At 39.3% G+C, this 19,261-nt stretch overlaps 1 protein-coding gene across 3 annotated transcripts in view; it reads right to left on the bottom strand.

The window, feature by feature from the left end:
- Positions 1 to 480: 480 nt before the first annotated feature.
- LOC128694243 (NAD(P)H pyrophosphatase NUDT13, mitochondrial) overlaps positions 481 to 19,261 on the bottom strand; it is a 33,154-nt gene continuing 14,373 nt past the window's right edge. For all 3 annotated transcript variants that reach the window (XM_053784267.2, XM_053784266.2, XM_053784268.2), the window contains 4 exons: positions 16,731 to 16,929; positions 11,818 to 11,982; positions 9,780 to 9,925; positions 481 to 2,468 (listed from right to left, as the gene is read on the bottom strand). In XM_053784267.2, the coding sequence (XP_053640242.2) occupies positions 2,250 to 2,468; positions 9,780 to 9,925; positions 11,818 to 11,982; positions 16,731 to 16,929 (729 nt within the window). In that variant the 3' untranslated portion in view covers positions 481 to 2,249. The remainder of the gene's footprint in view (positions 2,469 to 9,779; positions 9,926 to 11,817; positions 11,983 to 16,730; positions 16,930 to 19,261) is intronic.

Genomic DNA, 19,261 nt, shown 5'->3' on the forward strand with positions numbered 1-19,261 from the left:
GGGTTGAGAGGGAAGTGGGGGGGGGAGAGCTGGCTCATATCTCAAAAAAACTCATATGTTGGGACACTTGTAAGTCAAGGTTCCACTGTATTTATATTAATTCTTACGGGAAATATTATTTCGGTTTTAGGCCAACTTTCTGGAACGGATTACGGCCGATAACCAAGGGTCCATTGAATTATTATATCTTAATATTATTATTATTAATATTAGTACATACGTATTATTGTAATAATTATTATTATTATTAATTTAAGGAACTGGTGCACAGCTCCAATTCTCTAGATCAAGAGCCCCTCACCAAGGAACCTCCCATGAGGGGGAATTTCGCATCCTGAAATTTTGTTAGTATCCAGATGCGAAAAATCGACCAAATGACTGTTCGTATCCTGGAAAATTCACATGGTGGGCTTTCATAAGCCGAGGTTCCACTGTGTTACGATAAACTTTGCACACTGTGAGTGTAAAATAACTCAAAAAAAAGTTTAATATCTTTATTATGCACTCCATACCCATCCTGTGGGCAGTAGGCAAAAAGATTACAAAGGTATAGAATGAGTCCAGGGATTGCACTGCAAAGCTTTGATAACTCAAGTTACAAAAGTAATGAACCATTCACACATCTATACCTGATTACAATTGCAGTTAGTTATTAATGCAAATATTAGCTTTATTTACAGTGAGCACAGTCAGAATGGTTTGTAATATACGTACCACTGTGGACAAAATACTGACATATCTTAAACACTTCTGAGTTAGTTGCTCTGAATTCATTAATTTTATTGCATTCCAGTACATAATGACACAAGGTGTGACAATAGTCCATCTGGCAAAGTTTACATTTCATTTGGTCTATATCTGGTGGTGATTTAACCTCCAAAAGATACTTGTAACCCAGCCAGAGCTGGGCAAGAGTGTTTATTTTGTTGGATGCACCATAGACATGTGGCTCCTCCTGCTTGATAGATGAACTGACTGGTGTCAGCCTTCCTGAGTCTTAAGTCAAAGTTCAGTTGAAGTTCTTTCAGTATTATTGTTTTCAAACTGCCAAGCCAAGATTGTAATCAGTTTATCATGCATCTGAAGACCATTGATTATAACAATAATTGCGAGATGGAATCCACAGGCGGTGCACTCTTGACTCCACTGTCCACAAGCATGCCACAATTTATACTTAAGAGTTTAGAGCATTTATAAATGCCTTCGATACGTGGACACAAGCATCTGTAATGATGCAGGCCTTTAGAGTATAGTATTTTTGTAGCAAAATGGAAATTTGCAATTACACGCAGCACTGTATGATCTTACTGGGTCTAGCACTTCTTTTTTCAGTATAATAATTTGTAGTTGCAGATCTATTATATAAAAGTTGTTTAATTAATCATAAAACAGTATATTAATCAAATAAAGCACTAAACCAACAAGGGTCCTGCAGCTTATAAAACAGTATAAAATTTTAATATGAAGTGCTGCCCTAGCATACAGTATTTCATCATAACAGAATTTTTTAATGTAAATTACATTTTTTAGCTGTTTACCTGGAGAGAGTTCCAGGGGTCAATGCCCCCGTGGCCCAGTCTGTGACCAGGCCTCCTGGTGGATCAGAGCCTGATCAACCAGGCTGTTACTGCTGGCTGCACGCAAACCAACGTACGAGCCACAGCCCGGCTGATCAGGAACCGACTTTAGGTGCTTGTCCAGTGCCAGCTTGAAGACTGCCAGGGGTCTGTTGGTAATCCCCCTTATGTATGCTGGGAGGCAGCTGAACAGTCTCGGGCCCCTGACACTTATTGTATGGTCTCTTAACGTGCTAGTGACACCCCTGCTTTTCATTGGGGGGATGTTGCATCGTCTGCCAAGTCTTTTGCTTTCGTAGTGAGTGATTTTCGTGTGCAAGTTCGGTACTAGTCCCTCTAGGATTTTCCAGGTGTATATAATCATGTATCTCTCCCGCCTGCATTCCAGGGAATACAGGTTCAGGAACCTCAAGCGCTTCCAGTAATTGAGGCGTTTTATCTCCGTTATGCACGCCGTGAAGGTTCTCTGTACATTTTCTAGGTCAGCAATTTCACCTGCCTTGAAAGGTTACATAATTACATAATGCCCAGTACTATTACAGTATTAAAATAGCAATTTATCTAATTTCGAATTTGTAATTTTAATTTAAATATTAAGCACAATAGTATATTAACATATGTAATCAGTCACATGTAGGTAAATTCTTAATGTATCTGTTTGTAAAGGAATATTTAATAAATATGCTGATGTATCTCTTGCACAGGAGTGCCTTTAACCCAGTGAGATATAAGATGATATGCTATAGCTCCTGGTGGAGGAATAAATAATACCCCAGAGGGATTTCCACGAAGCCTTAAATAAGGGTTTGCATTGATTCTGTCTACAGCTGTGCTGATTTCATCTCGAGAAAACCAACGGGCATCTTGCAGTTCATTCTCATCTATGGCCAGCTGAAAAGAGAAAATGTAAACAATGTAAGTTATTGTAATTGAAGTAAGCTGTATAAAGTTAGGGAAAGCTAGTAAAGATAATACAGTAATATCTTGCATAGTACAGTTCTGAACAATGCAGGTTTTGATATATGGTTTATAAATTTTATTTAACTGCATTACGCATTGATATTGGACTGTTGCTATTTACCAGACAAGTACGATGCAAATACCAGTATCACTTGAGACTAAGCAGTGAGGCTGTGTAGTTTACAGTACCAGTACTTTAAAGTACACCCTTTTATATGCATATGACTGTTTACATTAGGCAAAAAACTAGAAATTATAAAGCATGAGGATGATGCAAGGGCTTAAATCCTATTTAAAAAAAAAAAAAAAAAAAAAAAAAAAAAAAGTGTTCTTTCCTGTTATATGGCAGTCAAATAAGAAAGCCTGGGTAATGAAACAATTCTTCAAAGATTTGGTTTGCAAAATTACTTTTGCTGTGCAGTTGCATGTTATTGCAAAGATAACATGGATTTTTTAAAATTTTGTTATTGGACAATGTGCCAGGTCATCCTACTTCTCCTTCAGATTTGAATGAAAATGTCAATGTAATTTTCCTGCCACCAAACACGACACTATTGCAGCCAATGGATCATGGCGTCATTGCTACATTTAAGACATACCTTTGTGCAAGCCATAAAAATAACAATGGGAGAAAATATTGGTTGACCATTACTAATCTGGCATCATCGTGACCTACAGGGTGCTGGATTACAGAGTGGTTAGGTTAGAATACACTTAACACAGTGGCATTATTTACGCAGGCAATTTCACCCACTTTAGGCCCTATTTTTGGTCCAATTCCATTGTTTCAGCCTACCAAACACATAGCTATTTTGCTAGTATTCCTTTTATTCTGTCAACTGAGTACAAGAAACTGCCCATTTACCCATTTCAACTACCCAATAAAGTGATCAGGAATTGGTAATTTGGCCAATTTCAAAATAGGGTCCAGAATAATGCAGACATTCCTGGCACTAATATGACATTTTCTCTGTTCATTAGTCATCTCCAGGTCCTTCTTACATTACATTTGCTTTCCATTTTGAATTTTTATTCACACAAGAAATAGATGATTTACTGTTATGCACCCCTCAAGGAAGGTTCCTTGATGTTGGTGAGGGGCTCTTGATTTAGGGAATTGGATCTGTGCTCCAGTTCCCCGAATTAAGCCTGAATGCCTTCCACATCCCCCCCCCAGGCGCTGTATAATCCTCCGGGTTTAGCGCTTCCCCCTTGATTATAATAATAATAATAATAATACTGTTATGCAGACTACTGCATTATTGTAATAATTGTATAAATAATGCCACCCATGACTGTGTCATCACTTGAACGTCTGCAAAAATCGAACATTTCCATTACATTGAGCTCAATTTTAAGGTATTTTCCAGCATGAAACCAATCAAAATTATATCTGTTTCCAAAATGCATCTTCCATTCTATCAAAATGGACCAAAAAACAAGACTACAAACCAACGCAAAAGTCGCTGTTTTACATCAAAAGCACGGTTGCCATTTTTTCTCATGCACTGCGTGCTGCAGGATTTTTTTTATATAGTGTACACTTACCACACAGACCTATTCTCTCATATGTAGGCTCGAATTTACCGGTCACAGCTTATCTGAGCTCATGGCGACTGACAGTGGCTTCATGGCCATCTTAACTTTTATGTATGTCCTTTATACAATGAGAAGCATTTCATTTATTCGTTAGAACCATGGCTAGGGCTAAAAGTTATAACAATAAATGGAGAAAAATTGGAATGACTTCTGCAGCAAGTAGCACCACCAAACAGTAGTGGCTGGTTGGTGAGGCAACCCCAGAAATTTGAAATTATGTTAGCAGAAATTAGTGCCAGATTACTGATGGCCAACCTATACCATAAGTTTAAGCAAACATTGGAAAGTTACAATATCCAAAATACAATTGAAAACACGAGTGAATCATGGCTCTAAGTAACTGCAAGCAACACTAGAACTGTTTGGCAATTTCTTTTACCGCATTTTTCCAAAAATTTTGTCAGTTCTGAATCACATATTGAAACTGTGACAGCATTGTGTAGCTTGGGAAGAATCACCTTAGAAGCTTTGGATTTTAAAAATGTGCGTCAAAGCATTGATGCACACGTTAGTACTGAAAAAACAAGAAGAAAATGTTGCACCCATGAAAGAATTCATGTTGGATGAATTTTTTTTATTATCACACTGGCCGATTCCCACCAAGGCAGGGTGGCCTGAAAAAGAAAAACTTTCACTATCATTCACTCCATCACTGTCTTGCCAGAAGGGTGCTTTACACTACAGTTTTTAAACTGCAACATTAACACCCCTCCTTCAGAGTGCAGGCACTGTACTTCCCATCTCCATCCCTCAAGGAAGGTTCCTTGATGTTGGTGAGGGGCTCTTGATTTAGGGAATTGGATCTGTGCTCCAGTTCCCCGAATTAAGCCTGAATGCCTTCCACATCCCCCCCCCAGGCGCTGTATAATCCTCCGGGTTTAGCGCTTCCCCCTTGATTATAATAATAATTCCCATCTCCAGGACTCAAGTCCGGCCTGCCGGTTTCCCTGAACCCCTTCATAAATGTTACTTTGCTCACACTCCAACAGCACGTCAAGTATTAAAAACCATTTGTCTCCATTCACTCCTACCAAACACGCTCACGCATGCCTGCTGGAAGTCCAAGCCCCTCGCACACAAAACCTCCTTTACCCCCTCCCTCCAACCTTTCCTAGGTCGACCCCTATCCCGCCTTCCTTCCACTACAGACTGATACACTCTTGAAGTCACTGTTTCGCTCTATTCTCTCTACATGTCCGAACCACATCAACAGCCCTTCCTCAGCCCTCTGGACAACAGTTTTGGTAATCCCGCACCTCCTCCTAACTTCCAAACTACGAATTCTCTGCATTATATTCACACCACACATTGCCCTCAGATATGACATCTCCACTGCCTCCAGCCTTCTCCTCGCTGCAACATTCATCACCCATGCTTCACACCCATATAAGAGCGTTGGTAAAACTATACTCTCATACATTCCCCTCTTTGCCTCCAAGGACAAAGTTCTTTGTCTCCACAGACTCCTAAGTGCACCACTCACCCTTTTTCCCTCATCAATTCTATGATTCACCTCATCTTTCATAGACCCATCCGCTGACACATCCACTCCCAAATATCTGAATACATTCACCTCCTCCATACTCTCTCCCTCCAATGTGATATCCAATCTTTCATCACCTAATCTTTTTGTTATCCTCATAACCTTACTCTTTCCTGTATTCACTTTTAATTTTCTTCTTTTGCACACCCTACCAAATTCATCCACCAATCTCTGCAACTTCTCTTCAGAATCTCCCAAGAGCACAGTGTCATCAGCAAAGAGCAACTGTGACAACTCCCACTTTATGTGTGATTCTTTATCTTTTAACTCCACACCTCTTGCCAAGACCCTTGCATTTACTTCTCTTACAACCCCATCTATAAATATATTAAACAACCACGGTGACATCACACATCCTTGTCTAAGGCCTACTTTTACTGGGAAATAATTTCCCTCTTTCCTACATACTCTAACTTGAGTCTCACTATCCTCGTAAAAACTCTTCACTGCTTTCAGTAACCTACCTCCTACACCATACACTTGCAACATCTGCCACATTGCCCCCCTATCCACCCTGTCATACGCCTTTTCCAAATCCATAAATGCCACAAAGACCTCTTTAGCCTTATCTAAATACTGTTCACTTATATGTTTCACTGTAAACACCTGGTCCACACACCCCCTACCTTTCCTAAAGCCTCCTTGTTCATCTGCTATCCTATTCTCTGTCTTACTCTTAATTCTTTCAATAATAACTCTACCATACACTTTACCAGGTATACTCAACAGACTTATCCCCCTATAATTTTTGCACTCTCTTTTGTCCCCTTTGCCTTTATACAAAGGAACTATGCATGCTCTCTGCCAATCCCTAGGTACCTTACCCTCTTCCATACATTTATTAAATTGCACCAACCACTCCAAAACTATATCCCCACCTGCTTTTAACATTTCTATCTTTATCCCATCAATCCCGGCTGCCTTACCCCCTTTCATTTTACCTACTGCCTCACGAACTTGCAAAAGTAGAAGATGCTTGGGACTTCAAAATGAACATGGATCCAAAAACTGAATGAGGCATTATAAATCCCTTCACTAAATATTACCCTGCTCACACTCCAATAGCTTGTCAGGTCCAAAAACTATTTGTCTCCACTCACTCCTATCTAACATGCTCACACACACTCTCTGGAAGTCCAAGCCCCTTGCCCACAAAACCTTCTTTACCCCCCCCCCCAACCTTTTCAAGGATGCCCCCTACCCTTCCTTCCCCTACAGATTTATATGCTCTCCAAGTCATTCTACTTTGATCCATTCTCAATAAATGACCCAACCACCTTAACAACCCCTCTTCAGCCCTCTGATTAATACTTTTAGTAATTCCACACCTCCTAATTTCCACACTCCGAATTCTCTGCATAATATTTACACCACACATTGCCCTTAGACAGGACATCTCCACTGCCTCCAGCCACCTCCTCGCCGCAGCATTTACAACCCAAGCTTCACACTCGCATGAGTGTTGGTACCACTATACTTTCATACATTCCCTTCTTTGCCTCCACAGATACTTCAATGCACCACATGCCTTTTTTCCTTCATCAATTCTATGGTTAACCTCATCCTTCATAAACCCATCCGCTGACAAGTCAACTCCCAAATATCTGAAAACATTCACTTCTTTCATATTCCCTCTCTCCAATGTGATATCCAATTTTTCTTTATCTAAACTGTTTGATACCCTATGTTCACTTTCAGCCTTCTATCTTTACACACCATCCCAAACTCGTCCACTAACCTTTGCAACTTTTCTTTAGAATCACCCATAAGCACAGTATCATCAGCAAAAAAGTAACTGTCAACTCCCATTTTGTATTTGAGTCCCCATAATTTAATCCCACCCCTCTCCCCAACACCCTAGCATTTACTTCTTTTACAACCCCATCTATAAATATATTAAACAACCACAGTGACATTACACATCTTTGTCTAAGACCTACTTTTACTGGGAAGTAATCTCCCTCTCTTCTATACACCCTAACCTGAACCTCGCTATCCTCATAAAAACTCTTTACAGCATTTAGTAACTTACTACTTATTCCATACACTTGCAACTCCTGCCACATTGCTCCCCTATCCACTCTATCATATGCCTTTTCTAAATCCATAAATGCAATGAAAACTTCCCTACCTTTATCTAAATACTGTTCACATATATGCTTCAATGTAAACCCTTGATCTACACATCCCCTACCCACTCTAAAGCCTCCTTGCTCATCTGCAATCCTACTCAGTCTTACCTCTAATTCTTTCAATAATAACCCTACCATACACATAAAGATATATGTGCTGATAAAAAACTGTGTAAACTACGTTATTCAACTATTTTTCAAAATAAAATTATCTTTTTTTTTTTTTACCCTATGTATGGTATATTGTTTATTTACAACTGTAATAAAAATCTTTAGTACTACTATTTTTTCGTTATCTTTTGTAATTTCTTTATTTGCAAGTGTGTGCAAGAGTTTCAAGTGCATTGATTTGTACTAAGCAAACGGATAAATATTTTTTGTGATCTGATGCATTTATTTATATTGTTGGAACAATTACATTAAAACACATAATACCTTGATCAGTACAGTACTGCATAGTATGGTATTTTTTTGACACACATTAACTGTACTGTGCAAGGTATTTCTGTATAGGTTTATGGGAACATCACACAAGACAAAAATTTATGTGAATAAAATTCAAGGCTTAATTACAAAGATTGAAGAAAAGTGTGACTATTAGGATCTGAAGAAAGCCTTGATGTGACGATACTGAAAGTTATAACCCAATAATGTAAGTTCAAAAGTGGAGGTAACGTGTTATGGTTATGTCCAGGTGCTGGAATGCAAGATTTTACAGTGTATGGGGTAATAGTGTCTGTTGTTTACTGTCTTTTGGATGAACATATTTTGTGTAGGAGTCTGTAGTCTTCCCAGCTGATGTGGTGGCTTTATCATAAATGTTGGAATATGGCTAAGTTATCCTATACATATCCGACTGCTCTATTATGTTTAGTGATTCTTGTATTTAGGTCTTGCCCCATTTATTCTGCCTGTATGGTTTTTCATGGACATGAAATACCATGCAAACAATGTAATGTTTATTACACTAGACAAACAGGGTGAAACCTTAACACCAGAAGTTCTGAGACTAAGAAAGCAAACAGGTGTGCCCAGGACAATTTTGCTACATTCATGGGGGAGCTCTATATCCATTGGGGTCATTCAGCACCTGGGAGAATGGAAATTATTCAGAAAATTTGTCCATAATGTAGAGCTAAGACACCACATCAAATGGGAAGATTTTTAATTCCTATATAAAATACCACATTTTTATCAAAGCCACACTTTTATAAACCCACTATATATGGGAACCACACACTGTTACCACATATGCCACAAAATCCTGCAGCTCAGCATTATATCTACACAGTGGCAATAAATGATCTCCCAATACTACAATTAATAATTGTATTTAAATAAAAAATAGTATTTTTCTTACATTTTTAAGAACAAAAATAAAGGTAGGAGCAATGTAAACAAGGCTGACAGCAGCAGCCCAGCCTCACACATGTAGTGTTAACTTACCACAAAATATGAGTTTAACCACCAAATGGGAGGGAAGTAAAGAATATGCAAATATTGGTCAAGTCCCTCTTGCATACAGATGGCCAGAATCAGATTCTTGAGGTGACAAGCAATTTGTATATAAATGCAACAGGATATAAAAACATTGCATTTGTTGACTGCTATGCAGGAAATAACTAATTTTGTCCCATCTGTTCGCTTTCTTTGATTATAATAATAATAATAATAATTGTCCCATCTGTTAGACCTGTGACTCATGGAGATTAATTTTAACTTAATGGTGGCCATCTCCCACCAAAGCAAGTTTCCTTATAGGATATGGAAACAATGCATGTGTTTACTGCTGATACTGAGAAAACACAATTCACTTCCATTTGTGAGGACTGTAAATATACCCTGTTTTATACTAGGGATATGCAAAAATGATTATTATTTAAACAAAACTATTCCCCTTGCCCTCTCCCACCTTATAGCTGGCAACACAGGGTACTCCTACCTGCAAAACTTACATAATTATCATACCTCTTGTTTTTCTGCAACTGCAAAGCATCCTGCCATCAGAGATCCTGGAAAGGGCCAGTGCTGGGATGCAACATATCTTACAGATGATACTTCTATTCCTACTTCTTCTGCCACTTCTCTGTGCACTGTATCTTCCAAACTCTCACCTGGAAAATTTATTTTAATCAGTGGATCATACAGCTCACCTGGAAGAGTAACGTTAATTGGTAACAAAAGTAAACTGAGCCACCCACACAAGGGATGAATTAACAATGAAAAAGAAAAAAGGAAAAAAAGTTTTAGATGTTCAATATATTGCAATGTCAAATAAAAAATAATATTATTTAATAAATGTATGGAAGAGGGTAAGGTACCTAGGGATTGGCAGAGAGCATGCATAGTTCCTTTGTATAAAGGCAAAGGGGATAAAAGAGAGTGCAAAAATTATAGGGGGATAAGTCTGTTGAGTGTACCTGGTAAGGTGTATGGTAGAGTTATAATTGAAAGAATTAAGAGTAAGACGGAGAATAGGATAGCAGATGAACAAGGAGGCTTTAGGAAAGGTAGGGGGTGTGTGGACCAGGTGTTTACAGTGAAACATATAAGTGAACAGTATTTAGATAAGGCTAAAGAGGTCTTTGTGGCATTTATGGATTTGGAAAAGGCGTATGACAGGGTGGATAGGGGGGCAATGTGGCAGATGTTGCAAGTGTATGGTGTAGGAGGTAGGTTACTGAAAGCAGTGAAGAGTTTTTACGAGGATAGTGAGGCTCAAGTTAGAGTATGTAGGAAAGAGGGAAATTTTTTCCCAGTAAAGGTAGGCCTTAGACAAGGATGTGTGATGTCACCGTGGTTGTTTAATATATTTATAGATGGGGTTGTAAGAGAAGTAAATGCGAGGGTCTTGGCAAGAGGCGTGGAGTTAAAAGATAAAGAATCACACACAAAATGGGAGTTGTCACAGCTGCTCTTTGCTGATGACACTGTGCTCTTGGGAGATTCTGAAGAGAAGTTGCAGAGATTGGTGGATGAATTTGGTAGGGTGTGCAAAAGAAGAAAATTAAAGGTGAATACAGGAAAGAGTAAGGTTATGAGGATAACAAAAAGATTAGGTGATGAAAGATTGAATATCAGATTGGAGGGAGAGAGTATGGAGGAGGTGAACGTATTCAGATATTTGGGAGTGGACGTGTCAGCGGATGGGTCTATGAAAGATGAGGTGAATCATAGAATTGATGAGGGAAAAAGAGTGAGTGGTGCACTTAGGAGTCTGTGGAGACAAAGAACTTTGTCCTTGGAGGCAAAGAGGGGAATGTATGAGAGTATAGTTTTACCAACGCTCTTATATGGGTGTGAAGCGTGGGTGATGAATGTTGCAGCGAGGAGAAGGCTGGAGGCAGTGGAGATGTCATGTCTGAGGGCAATGTGTGGTGTGAATATAATGCAGAGAATTCGTAGTTTGGAAGTTAGGAGGAGGTGCGGGATTACCAAAACTGTTGTCCAGAGGGCTGAGGAAGGGTTGTTGAGGTGGTTCGGACATGTAGAGAGAATGGAGCGAAACAGAATGACTTCAAGAGTGTATCAGTCTGTAGTGGAAGGAAGGCGGGGTAGGGGTCGGCCTAGGAAGGGTTGGAGGGAGGGGGTAAAGGAGGTTTTGTGTGCGAGGGGCTTGGACTTCCAGCAGGCATGCGTGAGCGTGTTTGATAGGAGTGAATGGAGACAAATGGTTTTTAATACTTGACGTGCTGTTGGAGTGTGAGCAAAGTAACATTTATGAAGGGATTCAGGGAAACCGGCAGGCCGGACTTGAGTCCTGGAGATGGGAAGTACAGTGCCTGCACTCTGAAGGAGGGGTGTTAATGTTGCAGTTTAAAAACTGTAGTGTAAAGCACCCTTCTGGCAAGACAGTGATGGAGTGAATGATGGTGAAAGTTTTTCTTTTTCGGGCCACCCTGCCTTGGTGGGAATCGGCCAGTGTGATAATAAAAAAAAAATAAAAATTATTCCTACAGCTTATAAAAAATATACAGTAGTATCAGTATATCAAAAGTCAACTTACCAACATCTGAAAAGCCTGCAATACAGGAATACATGCCCGGAGGTTGACGAGGCTGCCTTACAAGAACAATATTTTGGTGACTTGGATCTGTAACGAGGACAATGCCTACTGGGATGGCACTTGGGTAGTGAGTCATGTTGCAGCTACTGCATCTGCGTAAGTGACCTGGCAAGACAATAAAAAACAAGCATAATTTATAATAATTATAATACAGTACTCTAATTGAACTTTTAAATTAATTGATTATAAAGTATTACAATGGATTTAAATTTAAACACAAGACTGAGAAATAAATATATTTTTTTTTTTTAGTTTTCTTAAAGACCTAAACCAACTGCTTAGTGTAATATACAGTAGGGCCCCACTTGTACGGCAGGTTAGGCTCCAGGCTATTACCGGAAAGCAGAACACCATTTTTTCCGCTTATAAATGCCAGATAACAAGTTTACACTAACATATATATATTAAGTTAGCAATAGAACTAGGCATTAAAAACAATAAAAAGTAAAATACACACACAGTACACCCATTTCTTACCTTAAAATATTTGTAGTCCTAATGTAGGGTGAGAGGTGAGTATTATTTGCAGGAAGTCAGGTTTAGGGGGTATGATAGCCATCCAACCCACCTCACCCCACCCACATGTAATATGCTATGACATTTAATTGAAGTGCCCCAGAGCGATAAAATACATATACAGTACATTCATTAATTACCTTAAAATATTTGTAGTCTTAATGTAGGGTGAGAGGCAAGTTTTATTTGTAGGAAGTTAGTTGGTAGCCAGCCAAGGCAGCGCTCAACACGTAAACAAACCAGGCGAATGCATCTGGTTTTCGTCACTTTACATTGTCTACAAGTTGTCTCCAAATAAATAAAGAGAAACACTCCCATTCTCCTGTAACACCATTTTTAGAAGAAATGACGCCCTGAGTGAAGGCATATGAAAGGAATAATTTTCTAGTTACCCCCAGTAATATTATAGTGAAACTCTTAGTGATTTTAATAAGTACCTGCATGCCAGTGCAGTGTGTAAGTATATTTAGGTACAGGTACACTTAAGTATAATTATCAGAGTATGTATACATATAAAATATGTAATAACTTTAAAACACTTGAAATTTTGGAAAGTTTCCAGACATAATAGAGAGATGTGCTCATGGAGAATGTCAACAAACCGGGTGGGGCGTGCCATGTTTGAAAGACCGCTTGTCATATAGCAAATTTTGGTCATAATTTGAAATCGCCATATTAGCAAAACGCCATAAAGCGGGGCCCTACTGTATATATAAAATACTCAACTTCACAGTGCTTGAAACTTTGGAAAGTTTCCAGACATAATCGGGAGACACGGATTTGTAGTCCTGCGTTTCTTGACAAGGAATGTACATACATTCACCAAACCTTCATTGATTTACATTTTCCTTCGTTTTTCATCAAAGACTACAAGAGAAGAGCTCTTCAGATCATTAATTCTCCATGCACCAACACCACTCCTAACAAAGTTATAATTCTTTCCAACAGCCAGGTTGCACTGAACATTTCTAAAGTACTAGCACAAGCTAACACTAGAGTTGCCATCACTTCCAGCACTTCAATAAAGGATCTAACCAGGACAAAATCCAAGCACCATGAACCAGTCAATGCAGGGGGTTCCACTACACCCTGTGGAAGCTGTGACAGGATTTACGTAGGTGAAACAGCAAGAAACCTCAAAACACATCTCAATGAAAACAATGCATGTAAGAACGATAACATGAACAACACCTGCATACAACACTGAAATTCCACCAATCACCTCATGAAATTCAGGGATGCCTAATTAGTGATCAAAGAAACTAATTTCTATAGACACAAATATCTTGAATCAGCATTAATCGCTGTTTCTAACACAATTAAACAAAACAAAGGCAGCTTCATCATCTCTGAAGTCTTAGCAAGAATCCTCCTCAAAACAGTAAACCCTGCCATCACATAGTCTCTCCTGCTAATACTACACAAGCACATTACAGAGGAGGAACACCGAAACAGACCTTCTTTTATCCAACCTCCAGCAGAAATATTTGTCTACCGTATTTTTATGCTACCCAAGTAATAGCTTTTATAACCTTTTACTCATGTGCAAGTTGATTGTTGTACCATATTGTAATACTACTACTGCTACAACTAATATTATTACTACTACTACCACTAGTATTACACCTCACTCTAAGCCTATATACACCCTCTGTATCTGTGTATTGTTTGTAACGGCTTGATAAAGCTCCTGGAGAGCAAAACGTTGCCACAATAAAATGTCACATTAGTTGCATTTGTGTCCTTTTACTTAACAGGATATAAACAAACAGAGTGAATGGGTGGCATGTGGATGGTGTAATAGTGAATTAGGAGCCATATAAACAAATTTTGGGGTAAAATTTGAAATGTCCATATTAGTTAAGTGCCATATAAAGCAGGGCCTTCCTGCATTATTCACTAATATGCGACATTGTAAACACTTTGTCTATACTTTCCTTACCAATTTTTCCTTGCTCCTCTGCAAGCTTATTCTGTCTTATCCCTAACTCTTCCAAAATTAATTATCTTGTAAACATTACCCACTATACTCATCAGGCTTATTCCTCTATAATTCTTACACTCTTGTACCCCCTTTTTTTTAACATTCCCACCAGGGTAGGGTGACCCAACAAAGAAGAAAACACTTTCACTGTCACTCATTCAATCACCGTCTTGCCAGAAGGGCGCCGTTATCACAATTCAGATAACCCTCTAAACAGCAACATCCGCACCCCTCCTTAAGAGTGCAGGCACTGTACTTTTCACTTCCAGTACTTAAGTCTGGCTAACCACTTTCCCTGATTTGACAGCACAACAAATCGTAAGAACCACTTACCTCCACTCATTCCTATCTAACATGCTCACACAAATCTATTGGATGTTGAACAGGCTTTACCCCTCCCTCCAACCTTTCCTAGGATGACCCTTATTCCTCCTTCCCTCTGTCCTAGATTTATACACTCTCCTAGTCATCCTATTTTTCTCCATCCTCTCTTAAATGTTCAAACCACCCCAACAATCCCTCCTCACCCTTTCGATTAATACTTCCGGTTACCCCCATGCCTCCAAATCTGAATTCTCTACATAATATTCATACCACACATTGCCCTCAAACATGACATCTCTATTGCCTCCAACCTCCTCACTGCAAGATTCAAAACCCATGCTTCACACCCATACAACAGTGTTGGTACCACTATACTTTAATACATTCCACTTCTGGCTCCACTGATAAAGTTCTTTGTCTCCACAGATGCCTCAATGCACCACCCACCTTATTCCCTTCGTCATTTCTATGGTTCACCATGTCTTTCATAGAACCATCTGCCAACAAGTCCACTCCCAAATATCTGAACAAATTTACTTCTGCCATACACCCTCAAATTTACAATATAGTCTTTTCATTACCTCTATTTTCCAATACTTTCATCACCTTGCTTATTCCTATGTTTACATTTTCTTTTACATCCCTTTCCAAATTTGTTTACCAACCTTTGCAATTTCTCTTTTGAATCTCCCAAAAGAACTGTGTTATTGGCAAAAAGCAAATGTAACAACTCCCACTGTGTACCAGATTCACTATCTTTCAATCCCACACCTTTCCCTAATACCCTACCATTCACTTCTTTTACAAAACATTTATAAATATGTTAAATAACAAATGTGACATCACACATCCCTGCCTATGGGCTACTTTTACTGGAAAATAATCTCCTCTTTCCTAAAATTCTAACCTGCACCTTGCTATCCACAGAAAAAGCTCTTTAAGGCTTTAAATAACCTACTATCTGCCACACTGCTTCCCTATCCACCCTATTATATGCCTTATCTAAATCCAGGAATGCAATGAAAAATTCCTGACCTTTAAGTATTATTCACTTATGTGCTACAATGTAAATACTTGGTCTATATATCCCTACCATTCCTAAAACCTCCTTGTTCCTCTGGAATTTTACTCTCTGTCTTACCCTTAATTCTTTCAATATTAACTCTATAATATGCTTCACCTAGTACATTCAACATTTTTTTTTTTTAACAAGTCAGCCGTCTCCCACCGAGGCAGGGTGACCCAAAAAGAAAGAAAATCCCCAAAAATAAAATACTTTCATCATCATTCAACTCTTTCACCTCACTCACACATAATCACTTTTTTTGCAGAGGTGCTCAGAACACAACAGCTTAGAAGCATATACGTATAAAGATACACATATCCCTCCAAACTACCAATATCCCGAACCCCTCCTTTAGAGTGCAGGCATTGTACTTCCCATTTCCAGGACTCAAGTCTGGCTATATAAAAATAACCGGTTTCCCTGAATCCCTTCACTAAATATTACCCTGCTCACACTCCAATAGATCGTCAGGTCCCAAATACCATTCGTTTCCATTCACTCCTATCAAACACGCTCACGCACGCCTGCTGGAAGTCATGTTTATTTTCCAATAATTCTTACACTCCTTTATCTCCTTTTCCCATAAACAAAGAAATTATGCATGCTCTGCCAATTCTAGGTACCTTCCTCCCTTTCATACATATATTGAACACATGCACCAACCACTCCAAAACTATCCCGACCTGCTTTTAACATTTCTGTCTTAATCCCATCTACCCCAGCTGCTTTACCCCCCTTCCATTCTAACCACTACCTCATGCACCTCCCCAGATTCACATTTGGTTCTTCCTCACTCCAATAATGTGTTATACCTTACTGCCCAATACAAGAAATTACTACTTCTCTTCATCAACATTCAACAATTCCTCAAAATATTCCTTCTATCTTCCCATTATCTCCACCTCCCCATCTAATTCCAAGAATTTCAAAGACACTTAACAAAAACAAACCACATTTACTAACCTGCAGCATTTCTTTCAGTTGGGGACCCACACTTTCCACAAAATGCATTATTTCTATTCCACAAGAGAACACTGTTTGCCCGAGAGAGTGTATGAGCATCCCTCCAACTGACCATAAAGAGAGCAAGCCGTAAATCAGTGAATGTGGCACCGGTTGTGCTTTCTAGCTTATCCTGAGTAGTTGTTGGTAGTGCTCCAACCTGTAGAAAATATAATTTAGTTTTATTCAATATGTACATTCCAAATACGTAAATTAAATTGATCTACTTGCATTTCACAAATATCCCACACTTGAAAGGAAACTTTCACTGATGTTTCAGTCTTGAACCATTATTGAATTACAACTATGTGACATGATATTGGTCAAGAATAGATCAAAATATCGTCTAAAAAAGTTTCTTTCCAAAGTGTAGCTTATTTGTGACTTATACAATTGTTTTATACATCTCATTTCATTTCTATCTCGTTTACAATAAACCTCACAATGTGCAGGTACAGTATACATCCCTAATAATTGGTGCATACTTTACTGTAAAGTAAAATTAAGTAAAGTAACAAAGATACGGAAAAAATAGAGTTATGTAATGTTATTTTGCTCTCTAATTTTTTTTTAAATTGTTTTAGAGTTAGAGGTATTGGGAAGATGGAAGGAATATTTTGAGGAATTGTTAAATGTTGATGAAGATAGGGAAGCTGTGATTTCGTGTATAGGGCAAGGAGGAATAACATCTTGTAGGAGTGAGGAAGAGCCAGTTGTGAGTGTGGGGGAAGTTCGTGAGGCAGTAGGTAAAATGAAAGGGGGTAAGGCAGCCGGGATTGATGGGATAAAGATAGAAATGTTAAAAGCAGGTGGGGATATAGTTTTGGAGTGGTTGGTGCAATTATTTAATAAATGTATGGAAGAGGGTAAGGTACCTAGGGATTGGCAGAGAGCATGCATAGTTCCTTTGTATAAAGGCAAAGGGGATAAAAGAGAGTGCAAAAATTATAGGGGGATAAGTCTGTTGAGTGTACCTGGTAAAGTGTATGGTAGAGTTATAATTGAAAGAATTAAGAGGAAGACGGAGAATAGGATAGCAGATGAACAAGGAGGCTTTAGGAAAGGTAGGGGGTGTGTGGACCAGGTGTTTACAGTGAAACATATAAGTGAACAGTATTTAGATAAGGCTAAAGAGGTCTTTGTGGCATTTATGGATTTGGAAAAGGCGTATGACAGGGTGGATAGGGGGGCAATGTGGCAGATGTTGCAAGTGTATGGTGTAGGAGGTAGGTTACTGAAAGCAGTGAAGAGTTTTTACGAGGATAGTGAGGCTCAAGTTAGAGTATGTAGGAAAGAGGGAAATTTTTTCCCAGTAAAAGTAGGCCTTAGACAAGGATGTGTGATGTCACCGTGGTTGTTTAATATATTTATGGATGGGGTTGTAAGAGAAGTAAATGCGAGGGTCTTGGCAAGAGGCGTGGAGTTAAAAGATAAAGAATCACACAGAAAGTGGGAGTTGTCACAGCTGCTCTTTGCTGATGACACTGTGCTCTTGGGAGATTCTGGAGAGAAGTTGCAGAGATTGGTGGATGAATTTGGTAGGGTGTGCAAAAGAAGAAAATTAAAGGTGAATACAGGAAAGAGTAAGGTTATGAGGATAACAAAAAGATTAGGTGATGAAAGATTGAATATCAGATTGGAGGGAGAGAGTATGGAGGAGGTGAACGTATTCAGATATTTGGGAGTGGACGTGTCAGCGGATGGGTCTATGAAAGATGAGGTGAATCATAGAATTGATGAGGGAAAAAGAGTGAGTGGTGCACTTAGGAGTCTGTGGAGACAAAGAACTTTGTCCTTGGAGGCAAAGAGGGGAATGTATGAGAGTATAGTTTTACCAACGCTCTTATATGGGTGTGAAGCGTGGGTGATGAATGTTGCAGCGAGGAGAAGGCTGGAGGCAGTGGAGATGTCATGTCTGAGGGCAATGTGTGGTGTGAATATAATGCAGAGAATTCGTAGTTTGGAAGTTAGGAGGAGGTGCGGGATTACCAAAACTGTTGTCCAGAGGGCTGAGGAAGGGTTGTTGAGGTGGTTCGGACATGTAGAGAGAATGGAGCGAAACAGAATGACTTCAAGAGTGTATCAGTCTGTAGTGGAAGGAAGGCGGGGTAGGGGTCGGCCTAGGAAGGGTTGGAGGGAGGGGGTAAAGGAGGTTTTGTGTGCGAGGGGCTTGGACTTCCAGCAGGCATGCGTGAGCGTGTTTGATAGGAGTGAATGGAGACAAATGGTTTTTAATACTTGACGTGCTGTTGGAGTGTGAGCAAAGTAACATTTATGAAGGGATTCAGGGAAACCGGCAGGCCGGACTTGAGTCCTGGAGATGGGAAGTACAGTGCCTGCACTCTGAAGGAGGGGTGTTAATGTTGCAGTTTAAAAACTGTAGTGTAAAGCACCCTTCTGGCAAGACAGTGATGGAGTGAATGATGGTGAAAGTTTTTCTTTTTCGGGCCACCCTGCCTTGGTGGGAATCGGCCGGTGTGATAATAAAAAAA

The sequence above is a fragment of the Cherax quadricarinatus genome, chromosome 43 (genome assembly GCF_038502225.1).
Source record: "Cherax quadricarinatus isolate ZL_2023a chromosome 43, ASM3850222v1, whole genome shotgun sequence".
Taxonomy (NCBI): Eukaryota; Metazoa; Arthropoda; class Malacostraca; order Decapoda; family Parastacidae; genus Cherax; species Cherax quadricarinatus.